This window comes from Quercus robur, chromosome 10 (genome assembly GCF_932294415.1).
Source record: "Quercus robur chromosome 10, dhQueRobu3.1, whole genome shotgun sequence".
Taxonomy (NCBI): domain Eukaryota; kingdom Viridiplantae; phylum Streptophyta; class Magnoliopsida; order Fagales; family Fagaceae; genus Quercus; species Quercus robur.
Window position 1 is genome coordinate 25,435,492 of NC_065543.1, and position 20,582 is coordinate 25,456,073.

The following is a 20,582-nucleotide window of genomic DNA, read 5'->3' on the forward strand; positions in this document are numbered from 1 at the left end:
AATGTGAGGAAATGGACTCAAAAGTGTTTTTTTTTTTTTTTTTAATATATCGGCAACAAATGTAATATTGAGTAAATAGCAAACATTACATAAATAATCAGATTGCAATTTTCTCTTCTTCTTCCAGAATAGCTCAAAATTTTATAAAATAAGAACAAAGTACATAATAAGTGTCTGTTTGGTTAGCTTATTTTTTGCCAACTTATTTTATTATTTAGCTTATTTTTGCTACTATTCATGGGTCCCATTGCACTTTTTGATACTATTCATGAGTCTCACTAAACTATTTCAACTAATATTTCCCTTTATCTAAAATATTTTTAACAAAAAGTTTTCAGTTTCAACAAAATAAGCAGATCTCAAACAGACCCTAAATGCACCATCTCTATCTCAAACACACTCAATTTTCAATTCCATGACATTACGTGTCTCTTAAGTATATATGTTTACATTCTCAAAAAAAAAAAAAAAAAAAGTATATATGTTTAAATTTTTTCAAGAAAATTGTGCAAGAAAAATGCATGAAAACGAAAGAAAAAAAAAAAAAAAAAGCATCTAGCAATGAAAAGAAATGATACTGAAATCAATTTTCCACTATATTTTAAAATGCTAATGAGTGCAAGTGCAGATCTCCAATGTGTATATGCAAGTCACTTGAAGTAGCAGAGTAAATGATAGAAGATTTCAAATTTTTAGAGTTAGGGATACCCCATATGTATATATTATCATAGGTATAACTATTGTAGATACTGTGACTACTATAAATCCCTATCCAAAGTAATAATTGTAGAATGGATATAGAACTATATCATTGAAGTCAATTTCATGTCCACAAAATACCTTTCTCTAAAACTTGATCCTTACAGTTACTTTCAAATGCATAGTCCCATGGAGAGTCAAAAGGATAAGAAGATATCAAACTGAAATTCATAACCGCATATGTGTAAATCCAACTGAAATCCATCAACAATAAATGGCATTACATCCTTTGCATCAAACTATTTTCTGCTAACAGCTAAGTTGTGCATTTGTCAAGACAAGACATTTATATTTTTGTGGTTAATTCAAACGAAACAGAAGAAAAATTAACAATGAAATGACCAACTTTGCCACAATGACTGCACTATGCCAGAGGACCCAAGCACTTCAACTCTTCAAGTTTATGTAAGAATAACTGTGTATGCTAATGGGGTGGTAGGGTCGTGTGTAAGTTAAAACTTCAACTATATACATTGGAAACTATAAAAACCTAAGATCAATATTCATAGAAACTATACAATAAATAGAAGCGCTTTACTTTCCATTGATTAGTAAGGGGTATGGCAATTAGTATCATGTCTAAAATAATACGTAGCCTTTGGTTCATTACGTGCATATCCTCTCTCTCTCTCTCTCTCTCTCTTAATGAATAGCAAACTCAGTGCATTTAATCCCTATAAAAAAAGTCATGTGTTACCATCTTAATGGCTGGATGCATTGTACCCAAGCAAAGTTCTTATGCTGGATGCATTGTACTCGAACCAAGTTCTTATTATAATCTCTTTGGTTTTCACATTTAGCAGCAAAATTAAGAAAACTTAATTGATATAATAACACACTTAGCACAAAAATTCAAAAACTTATATGAAACACGTGGCGCAAAATTAGACTTTAATTGAATTTCAATTTGAAAATTCATTGGATTTTCTCTCTGCTTTACCTATTATTATATATATAGATAAAGAGTAATAACTATTGTACACACAGTACTGAACAGACTATTTGATTCTCAAAAAAAAAAAAAAAAAAACTATTGAACACAAAGTATACATAAACATATTTTGCACTGAACTGATCATGGCTTAAAAAATCGTGATTTTAAGTCATGAGTTCAGTACTTGAACTTAAATAAATTGCTTATCTAATCCCAAGTCATTTTTATGTGAAGCTAGCCGCCCAAGTCTATTATCTTCTATAAATTATTCAAAGTTTAAGTTTATTTCCTTCAAAATATTATAATACTGGATTTTATTTTTTCTGCTAAGTAACGTTGGATTTACTATATAAATTATACTAATTCTCTCTCTCTCTCTCTCTCTCTCTCTCTCAAATCATGAATCATTAAAAATAAAAAACATGGAATTCTCCTTGTAATGGAATGTATATAATCTGCACTGGAGCTTTGTTTTGAACTAGAAGACCTACCACATAAGTATTAAATGATATATTTTAATACCAAAAAAATAAAAACATAAATCGACGATATCGCTTTCTTAGGTTATCAACTTTTCAATGGCGTCAAAGTATATATACTCCACGTGATTCAGACAATCATATTGAAGGATTTTTTATAAGTAGAATACGTGAATTTTTGTTACTATTAGATAATATATAGTGACCTATACTAGCAGCATAAATTGTAACAAGTTTTTATCAAAAAGAAATGTATCAAGTTAGAAAATTCAAGGATTTCATTAATTTTTTAAAAAAATATCTGGTTTAATAATGAAACCACCTTTTAGGAGAATTTTATGTAACTTACCTCAAAATTGTTGTTAAAAGAAAATTGTAATAAAAAAAATGTGAGACACATTTTTCGCATTGCTTATTAATAATCCCTCCTCCCCTAGCTAGAAGTTTTCGCTATGACCCTAGCCTTGTGAATCTCATGTTCAAATTAACCTAGGGTCATAGTTTTATAGATCTATATCGTACCTTGCAAAACCAACTAATAGTAGCTTTTTGTAAAACTTGTTCAACAATGGCCAAAAAAAAAAAGTCAATTGTTTTATTAACATCCTTAAGTTTTTTGACAAATTGATAATATCACTTTTAAAATAAATATATAGCTAAAATACTATTTTTGTTTCTGCATTTTGGGGTCACTATCAATTTGGTTCTTATATTCTGGTTGTAGACAATTTAGTCCCTATATTTTGGTAGCATTTAAATTGGCCCATGTTATTTTTAACTTGCAATCAATTCAGTCCTTATTATTTTCAATTTATAATCATTCTGGGTCCAAATTTGAATTTGTTTCAGTTACTATTGATGACGTCGAAAATTGTCACCAGTGGGTCATACCGTACTCGCGACTCGAAACGAACCTGCACGACAGAAGCAATCGAAAGAAGTCCTTCAGAGAGCACCGGTGTGGTGCCGGCCAAAAGCTCTCCGACGGTCAAGTTAGATTTCTTCTGTTTACTTAGAGCGTTAGAGATGGTCAATTAAAGCGTACCTCGATTTCTGAGGGTGGCAGGCCTTTTATAGTGGCAAAGGGTTGACTTTTCTTCTTGGTTTCCAAATCTTTTCCATGTGGGACTCTAATACAAATTCCTCTGAGCGTGGTGAGCAAGGATTTCCATTTTTGGCTCTTAAGGCTTTTCTAGGCGATATGGACCTCGGATCATGGGCCCTTACTACGTCTGTCAACAATGGGCCTTCAAAGTGCAGGGGATCATCTTTATACAGGCTCACCAGTTCCGATCCGTCAGGCCCATTAAGGTAGGCCCATCAACTCTATATTTTACCATCTTCAGTTGCCCCCTTCACCCCAATGGTCCGTCACCTTTTAGGTCAAAGGATCAATGGGGTGACGATCCTTACGTATGGGTATGACAGTCATTTTATGACGGATTCATGCAAGATAGGACGACAGTTCCAGATGGATCAACCCGTCATAGGAAGATTCCTCAAGTTGACGGTTACATGATGGGTACAAATCTGTTGGTACGTACTGACAGGTTGTCAGCATTTATTAAGCATGCCACATGTCACTCTCTGAATGGTCGTTGTATAGGATCGAAGCGTCGCTTCGTCTTCCGTGCACCTCCTATATATATAAGGCGCCTCACTCTCTCATTTTTCAATTTTCACTCAGAAATCATTTGTCAGAGCGAAGCCGTCAACCTTGTCAGAGTAATCCGTCGAGGACGAGCATCTACTGATTACACCAACCGTCACCTCTCCTCTGCTAAGTTTGGTAAGTGCTTCTAATATACTATAGTCAAGTTACATTTCCGTCCATGCATTGTTGTTAGGCTTTCCATACCCGTCAACAATTTCAAACCCGTCGGTCTTAGGTTTCATTTTCAATTGTAGGAAATGTCTAGTGCGTCAAGTAACCAGTCGGTGGTTCGTGATGGGACGGAATACGAGGATGTATACCCGTCCGGTCATAAAGACCAAGAGAGCCCCGGCGAAGATAGGAGTCCGTCTGCCTCCTCTTCATCCTCAACAAATGAGGATGTGGAGATAGTTGAAATAGAGGGTTCTGATGACGACGGGGATCAAGCACTGGAGTCCGTTGTAGGTGCTGATGGACTAAGGCAGTTCATCATATTGCCAGAGTGGACGGTGCATAGGTTTACATCCGTCATCAGGGAGAAACACTTCAGCACCTTCAGAACCAACTTCCAAATCCCTGACTATGTTTCCATCCGTCTACCATACGCGTCGGAGAAGTGTTACTATGAAGGGGTAGACGGTGTCGGAGTGTACGAGCAGGCGTTGAAGGCTGGACTTCGATTCCCGCTTTCTACACTTCATAGGGAACTTTTACAGTATCTGGGGTTGTCCGTCACCCAGATATCCCCTAACGCCTGGAGGGTCTTCATAGCCATGAAGATTCTTTACGGTGCAATGTCAGATGGGGAAAGGAAACTGACGGTCCGTGAATTTCTTCACTGTTACCGTCCAGACGAGATTTCTGGATCAAGGGGGATGTATAGTTTTGCTAGTCGAAGCCCCTTGTTGAAGGTGATCTTTGAGACCCCAGACTCAAATAGAGACTGGAAGAGTCGCTACTTCTTCCTGGAGGGTGACAGCTGGATGAGCCATCCAGGGGAGACGGAGTACATGCCCGTCGACACAACTTGGGCAGTGATAAATCAATCGTGTATGCATCCGTCTTAATTTTGTAAAGCTTTTCATATCCGTCCATTTTTATGTGTAATCTTGATCGTCTCTCTCTGCAGGTAGACGGCGCCCACAAGTCAACCTTGAGGAGTTTAGTTTCCTTGAAAAGATTTGCAGGAAAACTACGCCGGAGGAAAGGACTTGGGCTAAGTTGGTGAACCCGAGGACCATACATTGGTACTGCGACGGTCCTGAGCCCACCCAAGAGGCAATTAGATACGACGAACGAGTTCATAGACGTAAGCCCGTCAACTTTACTTTGCCATTTAACTGAACTTACTTAGTTTTAATTTCATCTGTCATTATTTGCAGAGATGGAAGACGCAAAAAGGAGAGCTTTGATCAAATCCCAAGCCGTCAAGAAGAGGGAATCCGGCGAGGTGGTACCTAAGGTGTCGGCTTCAGCCCCTAAGAGGAAACCGACATCAAAATCCGACCGTCCATTTAAGCAACCAAAGGTCTCTCTTGAACCTGTGGTCGGTTTAATGGCTGAGGGTAACAAGACCGTCACCCCAGCTAAGCAGGGGACGGGTAAAGGATTGATGACGGCCCCAGAAGGTAAGCAAGAGAGACCTCCTTCCCTTCTCCGCGACGACTCCAAGTATGCATTGGAGAAGCTGTCGTCCATCATCACGGCGGAAGACTATGAAGATCTTGGAAACCATTCGACGGAGGCCATGGGGGAGACGGGCCTCTTTGCCGTCGCTCAGGTTGGTTATGTCCGTCAAATAAGTTTATTTTTCTTTTTCGTTGTTATTTACATTATGTGACGGTCTCTTTTCTATTCGCAGTCCTTGGTCATGATGAAGGGACTACTGGACCGGTGTCTCAACCGTGAGAGTACCTTGGACCGGGTGCGCGCGAAGGCGGAGCAGACGGAGGAAGAGCTCGGACAACTCCATAAATGGAGGTCCAAGATGGAGAAGAAGCTGGAGCTTTCTGAGAAGGCAAGGAAGGAGCTGGAGGAGAAGACGGCCTCTGTGCTGACGGTCATAGAGAAAAAGGAGGCGGAGATCAAAGAACTCAAGGAAGAGATCCGTCATGTGAAAGAGGTAGCCGTCGAGGAGTACCGATGCTCAGAGTCCTGCTTGGGCGAGCTGTCAGATTCTTTCCTTCAAGGCTTCAATGATTCTCTCCGTCAAGTCAAGAAGGCCTATCCAGAGTTGGATTTGTCAATGGTCAAACTTGAGGACCAAGCCCAGACTTCTGCCCTCCCCGTCGCCTCCGAAAATACGAAGGACCTCTTTGGCGAAGGCGCTACTCAAGGAGACGGAGAGTCCGTCCCGTCGAAGGATGTCCAAGTCGCTGAACAAAAGAAAGATTAATGTCTATGTAATTTATTTTGAGAACAATCCGTCCTTTCTCTTTTTTTTTTTTTTTTTTTTTTTTTTTTTTTTTTATTGACATTTCAGGACAATCCGTCCTCTTTAATTGTATTAAACACTTGCCTTTGGGGCTTTTGGCTTAATGTTCATATATGCTTTTTATCATTGTTTGGTACTTTGTTTAAAGGTCCGTCCTCCTTCTTGAGGAAGGATTTTTGTGAGAATATTTGTTTATCTGTGATACTCCGTCCACATTGCAGACTTGTTATCTTGTGTTGATTGAGCATTTACATCCGTGAGAATTTTCCTTCTCCGTCTATTTTTAGAGGTTCATTATGAGGAACCGTCCACTTTGTGATGTTGTACATCACTTTTTAAATGTAATGCCTATTTAATTGACTTGTAAAAAATTTTAACGTAGTCAGTGGTCCGTCCACTTCGCTTGCATGTTCTTCCATTATTTCTGTCCACCTTGTGGACTTGAGTTATCATCCCTGTAGGATGTCATCATCCCTGTGGGATGGCCCGTCGGCCTTGTGGACTTTATTTTATGTCCGTCCATTTAAGGACTCACAGTGATCGTCCTTGTGGGACGATCCGTCCGTCTTGTGGACTTTCGATTGTATCCGTCCACATTGTGGACTTGAGTCATCATCCCTGTGGGATGGTCCGTCCATCTTGTGGACTTTGTTTTATGTCCGTCCATTTAAGGACTCACAGTGATCGTCCTTGTAGGACGATCCGTCCGTCTTGTGGACTTTCGATTGTATCCGTCCACCTTGTGGACTTGAGTCATCATCCCTGTGGGATGGTCCGTCCATCTTGTGGACTTTATTTTGGGTTTGTCCATTTTATGGACTGACAGTGATCGTCCTTGTAGGGTGATCCGTCCGTCTACTGGACATTTTGTGTCCGTCAATTTTGTGGATTGAGGGCGATCGTCCTTGTAGGGCGATCCGTCCATCTTGTGGACTGCATTTATATCCATCCATCTTGTGGACTTGAATGATTATTCCTGTAGTATCTTATCATCCCCGTAGAATGATCCGTCCATCTTGTGGACTGCATTTGTATCCGTCCATCTTATGGACTTTATTTAGTTTCCGTTAATTTTGTAGACAATTATAATGACATCCAAGTAGAAGATCAAAGTAATATCTGATTATAGAAATGCGTAAAGGAAAAAGTGCCTGCCCCCTTTGGGCTTAAAAAGGGCACAACAAAATTGTAGCAAAAAGACAGTTAAAAGAGAAACTTATAAAAAGCTCAAACAAAAACTGGTTGCCGTGTCACTACTACTGGTAGTATTTCCTCAAATGCTCGGCATTCCATGGATGTGGCAGCTTCTCTCTGTCTGTTGTCTCCAGGTGGTACGTTCCTTTCCTTTTCCATGACGTAACTCTATAAGGTCCTTCCCAGTTGGGGCCGAGTTTTCCCTGTGCAGGGTCTTTAGTTGCACCCATGACCTTCCTGAGTACGAGGTCTCCAACTTGGAAGTTTCTATGTCAGACCCGGGTGTTGTAATGTCTGGACATGCGATCCTTGTACCTAGCGATCCTTTGCTCCGCCACCGACCTAACCTCATCTATCAGGTCCAGCTGTAGCCTCAGGGATTCGTCATTCCTGCATTCGTCATGGTTGTGAACCCTGTAACTTGTGAGTCCAACTTCTGCTGGGATGACCGCCTCGCTCCCGTATGTCAGTCGAAATGGCGTCTCTCCTGTCGGAGTCCTCGCCGTTGTCCTGTATGCCCATAATATGCTCGGCAATTCTTCGGGCCATATGCCCTTTGCCCGCTCGAGCCGAGTCTTGATAATCTTTAACAGGGATCGGTTCGTGACTTCAACCTGGCCATTAGCCTGAGGATGGGCGGGTGATGAGTAGTGGTTTTTTATTCCTAGCTGAGTGCAGAAATCCCAGAAGTGGCCGTTGTCGAACTGCCTCCCGTTATCTGAGACAAGAACTCTTGGAATACCGAACCTGCATACGATGCACCGCCAGACAAAACTTCTAATGTTTTTTTCTGTAATGGTGGCCAAGGCTTCCGCCTCTACCTACTTTGTGAAGTAGTCGATACCCACTACCAAGAACTTCAGCTGCCTTACCGCCGTTGGGAAGGGTCCCATGATATCTAGTCCCCACTAAGCGAACGGCCATGGAGCCGTTATAGGGGTTAGCTCCTCAGCTGGTTGTCCGATGAAATTGCTGAACCTTTGGCATTTGTCGCAGCTTTTAATGTAAGACTCGGCATCCTTCTGCATGGTTGGCCAGTAATACCCAGCTCGTACCAGTTTGTGCACTAACGAGCGCGATCCGGAATGGTTCCCGCATATTCCTTCGTGTACTTCCCTCATTACGTAGTCTGCCTCTTCAACCCCGAGACATCTTAGATAAGTACGGGAGAAACCTCTCTTGTAAAGAATGTCTTTTATCAAGACGAACCTTGCCGCTTGGACTTTTAGCTTTCTCGCTGCCTCCTTCTCTTCTGGCAATACCCCGTCCTTTAAGTATGAAGTTATCTGCGTAGTCCAGTTTCTTTCGGAGCGTATCTCCTGCATGTTGTCGAGGTCTATTAGCGGAAAGATTTGAACAAATGAAAGTACATTACCCGGTGTCACCATATGTTCTGCTGAAGCGGCTTTGGCTAGCCGATCGGCGAGCTCATTTTCTCCCCTGGGGATCTGGACGAACATTGCTTTTAGCCCGTCGACTCTCGCCCTTACTTGATCAAGATATCTCTTCAACCTTTCCCCTTTGCATTCATAATCTCCGTTTACTTGATTGGTTACGACTTGAGAGTCGCAATGCACGACCACACTTTCAGCTCCGGCGGCCTTGGCTAGGTCGAGTCCTGTTGCCACCGCTTCGTATTCTGCTTCATTGTTGGTAATGGGGAAGTCGAGACGGACCATATATTCAATCTTGTCTCCTTCAGGTGACAGCAATACCATGCCGGCTCCTCCAACTCGCTTATTGGAAGATCCGTCGGTGTAGATGTTCCACTGGGGGGGTTCTTCTGCCCCCTTGTCCGCGTCACGCGTAAACTCTGCTATGAAGTCGGCTACAGCTTGTCCTTTGATGGCCACACGTGGACGGTACTTGATGTCAAACTCACTCAATTCTATTGCCCACAGCGTCAGTCGACCCGCGGCTTCAGGATTACTCAGTGCCCTTCGCAAGGGCTTGTCGGTCATTACGTTCACGGTATGGGCTTGAAAGTAGGGTTTGAGCTTGCGAGCCGCCGTGACCAACGCAAAAGCGAGTTTCTCCATAGGTTGGTATCTTTCCTCGGCACCGCGGAGCGCCCGGCTGGCGTAGTACACGGGCTTTTGTGCCCTATCCTCCTCACTGATTAAGGCCGCGCTGACGGCCACCGGGGAGACAGCCAAATAGAGGAAGAGTTCTTCACCTGGTTGCGAGGGGGCTCAGTAGAGGTGGTGAAGATAGATAGGTTTTTAACTCCTCGAAGGCTCGCTGACACTCGTCCGTCCACTCGAATGACTTTTTCAATGTTCGAAAGAAGGGTAAACACTTGTCCGTCGCTCTCGACACGAATCTATTCAATGCCGCTACCTTGCCGTTAAGGCTCTGTACTTCCTTCACGTTTCTCGGGGGGGCCATCTCCATTATGGCTCGGATTTTTTCCGGGTTAGCTTCAATCCCCCTTTAAGATACCATGAATCCTAGGAATTTGCCTGCCGTTACACCGAATGCGCACTTTCCCGGATTGAGTTTCATGTTGTAGGATCGAAGTGTGCCGAATGTTTCCTTGAGATCTTCCAAGTGGTCTTCCTCCTTCCGGCTCTTCACCAGCATGTCGTCGACATAGACTTGGACATTCCTCCCGATTTGCTGTGCGAACATCTTGTTCATTAGTCTCTGGCATGTTGCCCCTGCATTCTTCAGTCCGAATGGCATTACTTTGTAACAGAAGAGTCCTTGACTGGTTACAAACGAAGTCTTCTCCTAATCGTCCTCGTGCATGCGGATCTGGTTATAACCCGAGAAAGCATCCATGAAGCTTAGCAATTGGTGTTGAGCCGTCGAGTCTACTAGGATGTCGACCCTTGGAAGGGGATAGCTATCTTTGGGGCATGCTTTGTTAAGATCGGTGAAGTCCACGCACATCCGCCATTTGCCGCTCGTTTTCTTCACCATTACCACATTCGCCAGCCAATCGGGGTAGTAGACTTCCCTGATGAAGCTTGCCTCTTGGAGTTTGCGGACCTCTTCCGTTATTGCTTGGTCTCGTTCCGGGGCAAATACTCTCTTCTTTTGTCGGACGGGTGGAAACGAGGGCAATACATTCAGCTTATGTACCATGACCGAGGGATCGATTCCTGGCATATCGTCATGGCTCCAGGCGAACACATCCTTATTGCTTCTCAAGAAAGCTACGAGCTCTTGACGGATTGCGGGTTTGGCAAGCGTTCCGATCTTGGTGGTTCGATCTGGATTGGAACTGTCGAGAGTTATCTCCTCTAGCTTCTCTATAGGTTCTGCCGTCGTTCGGTGTTCTTCTATGTTCAAGGCCTGGATCTGGTCTTTCACCTCCATCATAGCTATGTAGCATTCTCGTGCGGCAATCTGACTTCCGCGTAGCTCTCCTACCCCATACTCCGTTGGGAACTTGATCATCAGGTGGTAAGTTGATGTTGCCACCTTCCACGAGTTGAGCGTGGGTCGTCCAATAATAGCATTGTAGGCTGACGAGCAATCGACCACCAAGAATGTTACGTCCTTGGTGATTTGTTGGGGGTAATCTCCTACTGTCACCGATAACGTGACGGCGCCCAAAGGAAATATTCTACTCCCTCCGAAACCAACGAGCGGGGCGTTTGTCGGTATTAGCTGCTCCCTGTCAATCCTCATTTGTTGGAACGCCGGATAATACAAGATGTCGGCCGAACTACCGTTGTCGACCAACACTCGGTGGATATTGTAGTCGCCTGCCCGCAAGGTGACGACGAGGGCATCGTCGTGTGGATGGTGTAGGCGTCTTGCATCCTCTTCCGAGAACCCGATAATGGGGCCTTCCCTTCTTGCCATCTTTGGCACTGTACCCGCCAACTGGACATTCTGTACCATCCGAAGGTATGTTTTGCGAGCCTTTTTTGACGATCCAGCCGCGGCTGTTCCTCCAATTATCATCCTTATGTCCCCTAATGGGGGTCTTGGTCGCTCGTTTTCTCGACGGGGGTATTGTTCTTGTGGGGGTTGATCCGTTCTCTCCTTGCTGACGAACTTCTTCAGCTTCCCTTGTCGGATAAGGGCTTCGATTTGTTGCTTCAAGTCGTAGCAATCGGCCGTGTCGTGACCATGGTCACGATGGAAGCGGCAATATTTGTCTCTGAACCTTTTGTTGGGATCACTCTTCAGCTTTTCCGGAAACGTCAGGGATCCTTCGTCCTTAATCTGCATTAGGACTTGGTCTATCGGAGCGGTCAACGGGGTGAAACTTGTGAACCTTGCGCCCATGGGTTTTGGACGTCTCTCCTCCCTCCGATCTCCCATTCTTCCTTTCTTCCGCCCCTGGTCCTGTCGGGGATCCTCTTGTCTGTCTCTTTTCTTGGATCTATCTTCTCGGGCTAATAGTGCGTCTTCAGCGTTCATATACTTGGTGGCCCTGTAAAGCACCTCCGACATGGTCTTTGGGTCGTTTTTGTATAGGGAGAACAAAAACTTACCCCCCTTCAGTCCGTTCGTGAACGCTGCCACTAGTATCTTGTCGTCGGCTTCGTCGATCGAGAGCGCTTCTTTATTGAAGCGTGATATGTAGGCCCGTAACGTCTCCTCCTCTCTCTGCTTGATATTCATTAAACAAGCCGTGGATTTCTTATACCGATGTCCTCCGATGAAGTGCGTAGTGAATTGAGCGCTCAGCTCCTTGAAGGTGCCGATGGAGTTTGGTGTTAGCCGGCTGAACCAAATCCTTGCTGTGCCCTTTAGGGTTGTAGGGAACGCCCTGCACATAATTGCGTCTGCCACTCCCTGAAGGTGCATCAGGGTCTTGAAGGTCTCTAGGTGATCGAGAGGGTCCTTGATTCCGTCATAACTATCCATACTTGGCATGCGGAATTTACTTGGCAGGGGGAAGAAATTGACGGTTGCCGTAAATGGCGAGTCAGTCCGGTTGACAAGGTTGTCAAGATCATTGGACACTCACCCCTTGAGAGCGTTCATCAGTACTTTCATCTGTTCCTTCATCGCCTGCATCTCCGCGATGATGGGTTGTGGAGCTGTATCCGTCACTGAAGGGATGCTAGCGTCCCGCCGCACTTGTTTGCTCGGGGCGTTACTCTCCTGTGGTCCGTCATGATTCCTCCTTTCAGCGCTGGTTCCTTCTTGATCCGCTCCTTGATTATTGACCGCCGCACTCTTTTGGTTTAGCTGCTCTTCTAGGTCGTGGTTTTGTTTGGTGAGGCGCTCCACGGCTGCAGCGAGCGTCCTGACCTGTCTCTCAAGGGCAGTCGTAGGGGCTTCCTCTTCTTGAGCGTCGTTAGTGGTTGCCATCGAGCGTGTGAGTACCATGTAACTCTTTTGTCTAAGAAGCGATAATGTGTTATGACGATCGTTCTTCCCACAGACGGCGCCAACTGATGACGTCGAAAATTGTCACCAGTGGGTCACACCGTACTCGCGACTCGAAGCGAACCTGCACGACAGAAGCAATCGAAAGAAGTCGTTCAGAGAGCACCGGTGTGGTGCCGGCCAAAAGCTCTCCGACGGTCAAGTTAGATTTCTTCTGTTTACTTAGAGCGTTAGAGAGGGTCAATTAAAGCGTACCTCGATTTCTGAGGGTGGCAGGCCTTTTATAGTGGCAAAGGGTTGACTTTTCTTCTTGGTTTCCAAATCTTTTCCATGTGGGACTCTAATACAAATTCCTCTGAGCGTGGTGAGCAAGGATTTCCATTTTTGGCTCTTAAGGCTTTTCTAGGCGATATGGACCTCGGATCATGGGCCCTTACTACGTCTGTCAACAATGGGCCTTCAAAGTGCAGGGGATCATCTTTATACAGGCTCACCAGTTCCGATCCGTCAGGCCCATTAAGGTAGGCCCATCAACTCTATATTTTACCATCTTCAACTATGTTGATATTTATGTCTACCTAAGTTGGAGATTGTTATATTTGATTTGTGTTTTTGCGTTTAGTTGCTATGAAAGTGCAAAAAATGTAAGAAAATTTGTGATTTGATGGTAGGAACCAAATTAACTGCAAGTTAAAAATAATATAAATCAAATAACTTACTACTCCTACTAAAATATAGAGACCAAATTGATATTAATATCAAAATATAAGGATCAAAATGATATTTTCACCTAATAATATCTTTTTAGTGCACTCTCAATAGGGAACGGGCAATTTGAGAATGGTATAATAAGCAGGAGGAATTTGTTATGTTGTGTTTAAAGTTTTTAACAAAAGAGTGTTTTTCTGGGTTGTGGACTATTTTGATAGCATTTGTGAATCTTAATTGATAGTGATTTTTTTTTTTTTCTTCTTCTTCTTTGTGTACAACAATTTTGTTTGTTTTTTTTTTTTTAAGAAACCCTACAACAGGTTGAAAGAAGGGGGGGAGGGGGGGATTGGGAGACAAACTCAAATTTTTATTCATGAATGAATCAAGTAATAGCTAGCACTTATTAGTTACAACTCACAAGGCTTGCCATTCATCTATTGAATTTATCTTCTTCTTATTAAAATTTATGGTATTTTTATTTTAAAAAAATATCTATATTATTAGGCGTATATATTACTATAACATAAAAAATTTCAACATACAATCAATTGATAGGCAGTATATATAGCAGAAAGGTAGAAAGTAGGGATGGCAATGGGGCGGGGCAGGGCCGAAGGATGGGTCTTCGTCCCCACCCCGCATGGTTTTATCTTGCCCCATCCCTGCCCCGCCCCGCATGACGGGGAATACTTTCTCACCCCATCCCCGCCCCTTAGGGCCCCACGAAGCCCCGTCCCACCCCGTAAAACTCTACTTTTTGTTAATTTGCCCTACAACTAGTACAATTTTTTTAATGAAATATAAAAATATACTTGAAATTACAATTAAATTTATCCCACCAAATCAAATCAATTTTTAGAAAAAATTGAATAATATATCCAAGTGTTTATCAAGACAATCATTAAAAAAATAAATAAATAAAAATCTCATAGTATAACACAACAAAATAAAGGCAGAGAATCACATTGGGTAGAATAAAATATGCTAATATTAATATGTTTGTTTAAATAGTAGGGTTTTAGGGTATGAAAATTTTACAATTATAACCTTTAGTAACGCGGGGCGGGGCGGGGACGGGGAGGGGCAGGGCATGGTGGGTCTAAAAAGCCTAAACCCATCCCTGCCCCGCCCCGTGATGCGGGGCTAAAATCTTGCCCTATCCCCGCCCCACCGCCTTTGCGGAGTGGGGAAAACCCGCGCGGGGCGAAGCGGGGAGGGGCGGGTTAAGCAGGGCGGGGAAAAATTACCATCTCTAGTAGAAAGTCTAAGAAATGCATTCTCAAAAGTCAAAAAAAAAAAAAGCAAGAAAGAAGATAGGTACTTTCATTAGACCATAAACATTTAAGTAACTAGAACGGTGAGGAAGAATTCATCAAAAAAAAAAAAAAAAAAAAAAGTGGACGGTGAAGAAGAAATTTGGAAAGTCACTGATATCATCAGAAAAACGATGTTTTATTTTAACTGTTTGCCGGAATTAGGCAAAAGCACGATAGTTACATCCACGAAATTTAAATCGTGGTGGAAGACTAGTCTACTACACAGTTAACGGAGCAAACTGATTTCTTTAATTAATTATTACCAGTTCGTGAACCCTAAATGACCGCATACAATGTCATACATATTAATTTAAATCGTGGTGGAAGACTAGTCTACTACACAGTTGACGGAGCAAACTGATTTCTTTAATTAATTATAACCAGTTCGTGAACCCTAAATGACCTTATACAATGTCATACATATTAATTTAAATCGTGGTGGAAGACTAGTCTACTGCACAGTAGACCGAGCAAACTGATTTCTTTAATTAATTATTACCAGTTCGTGAACCCTAAATGACCGCATTCAATGTCATTCATATTACATAGGACAATGTTTATTTATTTGTTTTTATTAGACAATTAATATCATACATAGGAGGCCAATAGGGGTGGCAATTTTTATCCATATCCATAAAACCCACCCATTACCCATCTAATCTGGATAAGTCTTAACCCAACCCATTTGAATATTTGGCTTAAATGGGTAAAAGACCCATTAGGTTATTTAATTATATGGGTCTTAATGGATAAACCCACTAATACCCACTAAAACTCATTTAAAATTTAAATAAACAACATGAAATCTAAATTTCTAGAAAATGACCAAAATACCCCCAAAACTCAAAAAATGACTAAAATACCTTTGAAACCCAAAAAATGACCAAAATACCTCCAAAACCTTAAAATTACCAAAATATCTCCACCCAAACCCCAAAAAAAGACCAAAATACCCTCGAAACTTGGAAATTACCAAAATACCCCCAAAACCTAAAAAATTACTAAAATACCCCCCCGAAACCCAAAAAATGTCCAAAATACCCCCAAAACCCACAAAATGACCAAAATACCCCCGAAATCTAAAAATTACCAAAAACTTCTGAAACTTAGAAATTTACCGAAATACCCAAAAAATATAAAAATTATTGAAATACCCCTAAAACCTAAAAGATGACAAAATTGCCCTTGTAACCTAAAAATGACTGAAATACCCTTAGATCTTAAAAATGATCAAAATAACCCAGAAACCTAAAAAATTACCGAAATTCCCTTGAAACCTATAAAATGATTGAAATACTTTTAGAGCCTTTAATTTCTCAAAAATATCCCCGAAACATCCAAAATACCCCAAACCTCTATTTTGGTAATTTTAGATGTTTTAGGTGTATTTTGGTCGTCTAACATGTTTAGGGGTATTTTGGTTATAATTTAGGTTTCAGGGATTTTTATCAATCATTTTTTTAGGTTTTGGGGTATTTTTATCATTTTTTAGGTTTCAGGATATTTTGGTAATTTTTTAAGTTTCAGGGGGTATTTCAATCATTTTTTAGGTTTAGGAGGTATTTCAGTCATTTTTTAGGTTTTAGATGTATTTCAGTCATTTTTTAGGTTTAGGGGTATTTTGGTAATTTTTAGGTGTTGGGGGTATTTTGGTTATTTTTTTAGGTTTTGGGGGTATTTTGGTAATTTTTTTAGGTTTTGGGGTTATTTCGATCATTTTTTAGGTTTTAGGGTATTTCGATCATTTTTAGGTTTCAAGGTATTTCGGTCATTTTTTAAGTTTAGGGGGTATTTTGGTAATTTTATAAGTTTCGGGGAGGTATTCGGTCTTTTTTTGGTTACGGGGTAATTTGATAATTTTCTTTTAGGTTTCGAGAGTATTTTAGTCATTTTCTAGGTTTCAAAGGCATTTTGGTCATCTTTTAGGTTTTAGGGGTATTTTTGGTATTATTAAGGTTTTGGGGGTATTTCGGTCATTTTTCAAGTTTAGGGGGGTATTTTGGTAATTTTATAGGTTTTGGGGGGTATTTTGGTAATTTTTTAGGTTTTGGGGATATTTTGGACATTTTAGATTTTTTGGGGGGTATTTTGCTCATTTTAGAGATTTTGGAGGTATTTTGGTCATTTTAGTGGTTTTTAAGCATATTTGGTGATTTTAGAGATATCGGGGGTATTTTGGTCATTTTAGAGGTTTCATGGGTATTTTTCTCATTTTAGAGATTTTGGTGATATTTTGGTCATTTTAGTGGTTTTTGAGCATATTTGGTAATTTTAGAGATATCGAGGGTATTTTTGTTATTTTAGAGAGTCCATGGGTATTTTGCTCATTTTAGAGATTTTGATGATATTTAGCTCATTTTAGAGATTTTGGGGATAATTTATATATAAACGGGTCGTAAATAGATAAATGGATAATTACACACTCAAACCATTTATAACTCAACCCATTTATGACCCAACCCACCCATTTGCCACCCCTAAAGGCCGATAAGTTTTTTTCTTTTGAGGAAAAGAAGTCGGATAAGTTAAGGATATGTAATGAAAAATGTTGCATACGAGGATATACATCTTGTTGAAAGGTTATATACTTTACTAGAGGTTATATAGACACATACCTTTGGTGGAACAGATCATCAAATTGTCGGATCTTGTTGTAGGAGAGGCTACTAGAGTCTCCTAATTTCCATGCTCCATCTTCTAGGGAACAGTATATTGTGTCCTAGAGAGATGGCTTGTCACGCCTCAAACTCCAAAGGGTCCAAAGCATGAGAAAGATGTCTCAAGTATCTATAGATTTTTTTTTTTTTTCTTTTTGACAATTCAATCCACATAAATCATATCAAGTACCAACATCAAGAATTATCATAATAATTTCATTGAATATACTCTCAAAGTAAGTCAGAGCTCTAAGCAATAATTACAAGGACCATTGGCCACAAAAGAATAGAGGTCTAAATAAATAATTATATATCATCAGCTTATCCCATCAGTGAGAATAATGTCACAACCACTATAATATACAAAAGAATGAGTTAAGCCTATTCTAATATGTACATCGTCTAATATCTCCATTACAAAAGTTCAGCCTCCATCAGTAATTAGTCTAACTACTGTTAGCCACCAAAAAGTTCTCTCAAAAGATTGTTACCTACTCTGAAAATTTTATAAAATAATGGAATGAGACAGAGACCAGTAAGTAGCATAATTAATGGGCGGTGGGGGAAATGGAAGTTTCATTTTCAATAATAATAATATGCTATGACAAGAATAATTTAATAATGAAACACAAAGTTTTTCAAAGTAAATACCTTGAAACTATATACTAGAATCTATGAGCACCAACAATATAATTTCCAAACCCATAATATCTAACATAAGGTAAATTATCACAAATATACCACACTACCACATAGACCAGTCAAGGGATCCATCCATTCACAACTGGCATGATATTGTCCTCTCTGGTATGCAAACTCTTCACCCCATGGACATCAGCCCCACCTATACCCTCAAGGTTTTTCTTTCCCCCCATGGGCAGCAGAGAGAGTGCATCAAATAGGACCTCTATTGCATGTGTTCTCTTAGCCCCATGGGCAACAGCCTCACCCACACACAATCAACGTATCTCTTCCCTCTATAGGTAGCAAGGAAGATCGCGTCATCCAAAGTGAAAAGGCACTGACCTGGATTTGATTTCGTTGTCACAAAAACTACGGAAACTAAATCGAGTGATCACCGGGAAATCACACATGGCATGGTGTTAAAACCACATAAAACTCACAGGTTACATTACTTTGAAACACATAGTTTAAATCCAGGTAGTTTCAGAAAACCCTTAAATAATCTAACTTCTACAAAGTTTGTAAGGTTTTCAACTTCATTTTTGTCAAGAGATTTTTTATCAATTTCCCATATAACAAGACAAGATAAGCATCTTTAAATTTTCTAATATACCATAAAATCCATGATTTCCTTATCAAAGATTAAATAAAAGATGTCCATTTTTTTATATCAACAATTCATGCATTTCCCCAAATGCAATACCAAATATGATGCATTTTCATATATATAATCATATATATATATATATATATATATATATATATATTAAGGTTATGACATAGTAGTTTTTAGGAAAATATAGTTTCCATAGGTAGTTTCCAACAGTGTGTCTAACCCAAAAACAACATTTATGCAACATGTTTATTTTTCAAAAATCCCATTAAAAAGCTACTTACCTCGCAACCGCAAAAGCCTAATTCTCCAAGCTCCAAGGAGATTAGCTAGAACCTAAACAATATCAAGTAAACCTATCACAATAAGCATAGAGCTTGAAATTGTATCTAGCTACAATTTAAGAATTGCCAAATGAGCACTTAATTAGGCAAGCCTAGTATTTAACCTCATCAATAATAATATATTCTACTTCCAAAGTTTTTCAACAAATTGATTCACAAGGCATAAACTCCAATTTATAAAGTTAACTCATTTAATAACATCTCCAACATTATGACTAGCTTTCATAAAATTTACACTACATTAAGAGACCCATGAAAGCAAAATCAAAATATCCTTCAAGACAAGAAATTTAGAACTTCAACTAACTCCAAATAAACCCAGTGGCAATGGAAAAATTAGATTTACCAACCATCACATGTTATAACTCAAAACCCCTAAATTTTCCACCATAAATAAACCTTAAGTAGTCATCATTAACACAAACCATATACCCACTCATCAAATAATTCCACCAATACAAAACCCATACATACAAACACATAAATATCACTTCCAATGCTCATAAATCACATGGGTAATATTATTAAAGTTTAGATAAAAAAAACCTCAAGTAAAAGTGTAAAACCCACCAAAAGATTAGAAATTTTTTCCTCAAAGAAAAGATGTGAAGGTGCTTATGGGTTCTTAAGGATTTTCCAGTGACATTGTCAAAAAAATGATGGTGGAAATGGTGGTATGGAGGTACCGACAGGAGAATTTGAGGGAGTGAAGAGAAGTGTTAGACGGAAATGAAAAAGAAGAAAAATAGTGAAAAGAGAAGTGAGGAGCCGGTCAAAGAAATAAGGAGATGAGTGAAAATGAGTGGTGGGGAATGGTGTTAGGTGGGGGGCACGTGGGAAATTAAAAAAAAAAAAAAAATCTGATCTTTACTTTTTTTTTTTTGTCTAATTAACTGGGACGTTACATGGCTTATTTTGAGAGAGCACTCAAAAACTATACATATGTTCACTCACTGTATCTCTCTTATTAATCTAACTGATGTAGGAGTATTTTAAATACTAATAAAGATTCACTTACTATCAGATATATGTGATCCCTAAAAGATCTCATTTGTTAAGTTTAAATTACTCCACTACTGATATTGATAACTCATATCAATATCAATTGGTTTAAATTTAAACTTACTTATCAGATAACCCATGTGGATGATCCATTGGCCATGGTTTATGAGCTGGGTCAAAACCAGCCTAATTTCTAACATCTCCCACTCGTCCACACTGGGTATTACAGTCAAAACTGGCTCCTCTCAATCTCTTGCCCAATCCTCTCTTTAGAAAAAAAAAATGGAGTGTGCGACCTAATGAGAAGGTGTAGGGTAGGAGTACTATATTAAGTCACCATCTAAACTAACATAGTACATCACTCATAATATCTCGTCTATGCCCTAGATTATTTGATCGCACCCGATCAAGTTTCTTTAATCCCTCATGAGCTTAAAACTCAAAGCAACACTTGATCCTATACCATATAATATGCTTATGATTATGTTGAAAAAAAAAATCCT

At 40.3% G+C, this 20,582-nt stretch overlaps 1 protein-coding gene across 1 annotated transcript; it reads left to right on the top strand.

Moving 5' to 3' along the window:
* The first annotated feature begins 4,987 nt into the window (after positions 1-4,987).
* On the top strand, positions 4,988-20,276 carry LOC126703975 (uncharacterized). Its single transcript, XM_050403024.1, has 4 exons — positions 4,988-5,135; positions 5,209-5,606; positions 5,688-6,074; positions 20,211-20,276. Exons 2-4 carry the CDS (start codon positions 5,211-5,213, stop codon positions 20,274-20,276), a joined length of 849 nt encoding a protein of 282 aa, XP_050258981.1. The 5' UTR covers positions 4,988-5,135; positions 5,209-5,210.
* The last annotated feature ends 306 nt before the right edge of the window (positions 20,277-20,582 follow it).

Coding starts and splice junctions, on each gene's coding strand:
- LOC126703975 (XM_050403024.1), top strand. CDS start 5,211: ATGGAAGACGCAAAAAGGAGAGCTTTGATCAAATCCCAAGCCGTCAAG. Junction 5,607..5,687: donor GCCTCTTTGCCGTCGCTCAG/GTTGGTTATGTC, acceptor TTCTATTCGCAG/TCCTTGGTCATGATGAAGGG. Junction 6,075..20,210: donor CAGAGTTGGATTTGTCAATG/GTCAAACTTGAG, acceptor CTTACTTATCAG/ATAACCCATGTGGATGATCC.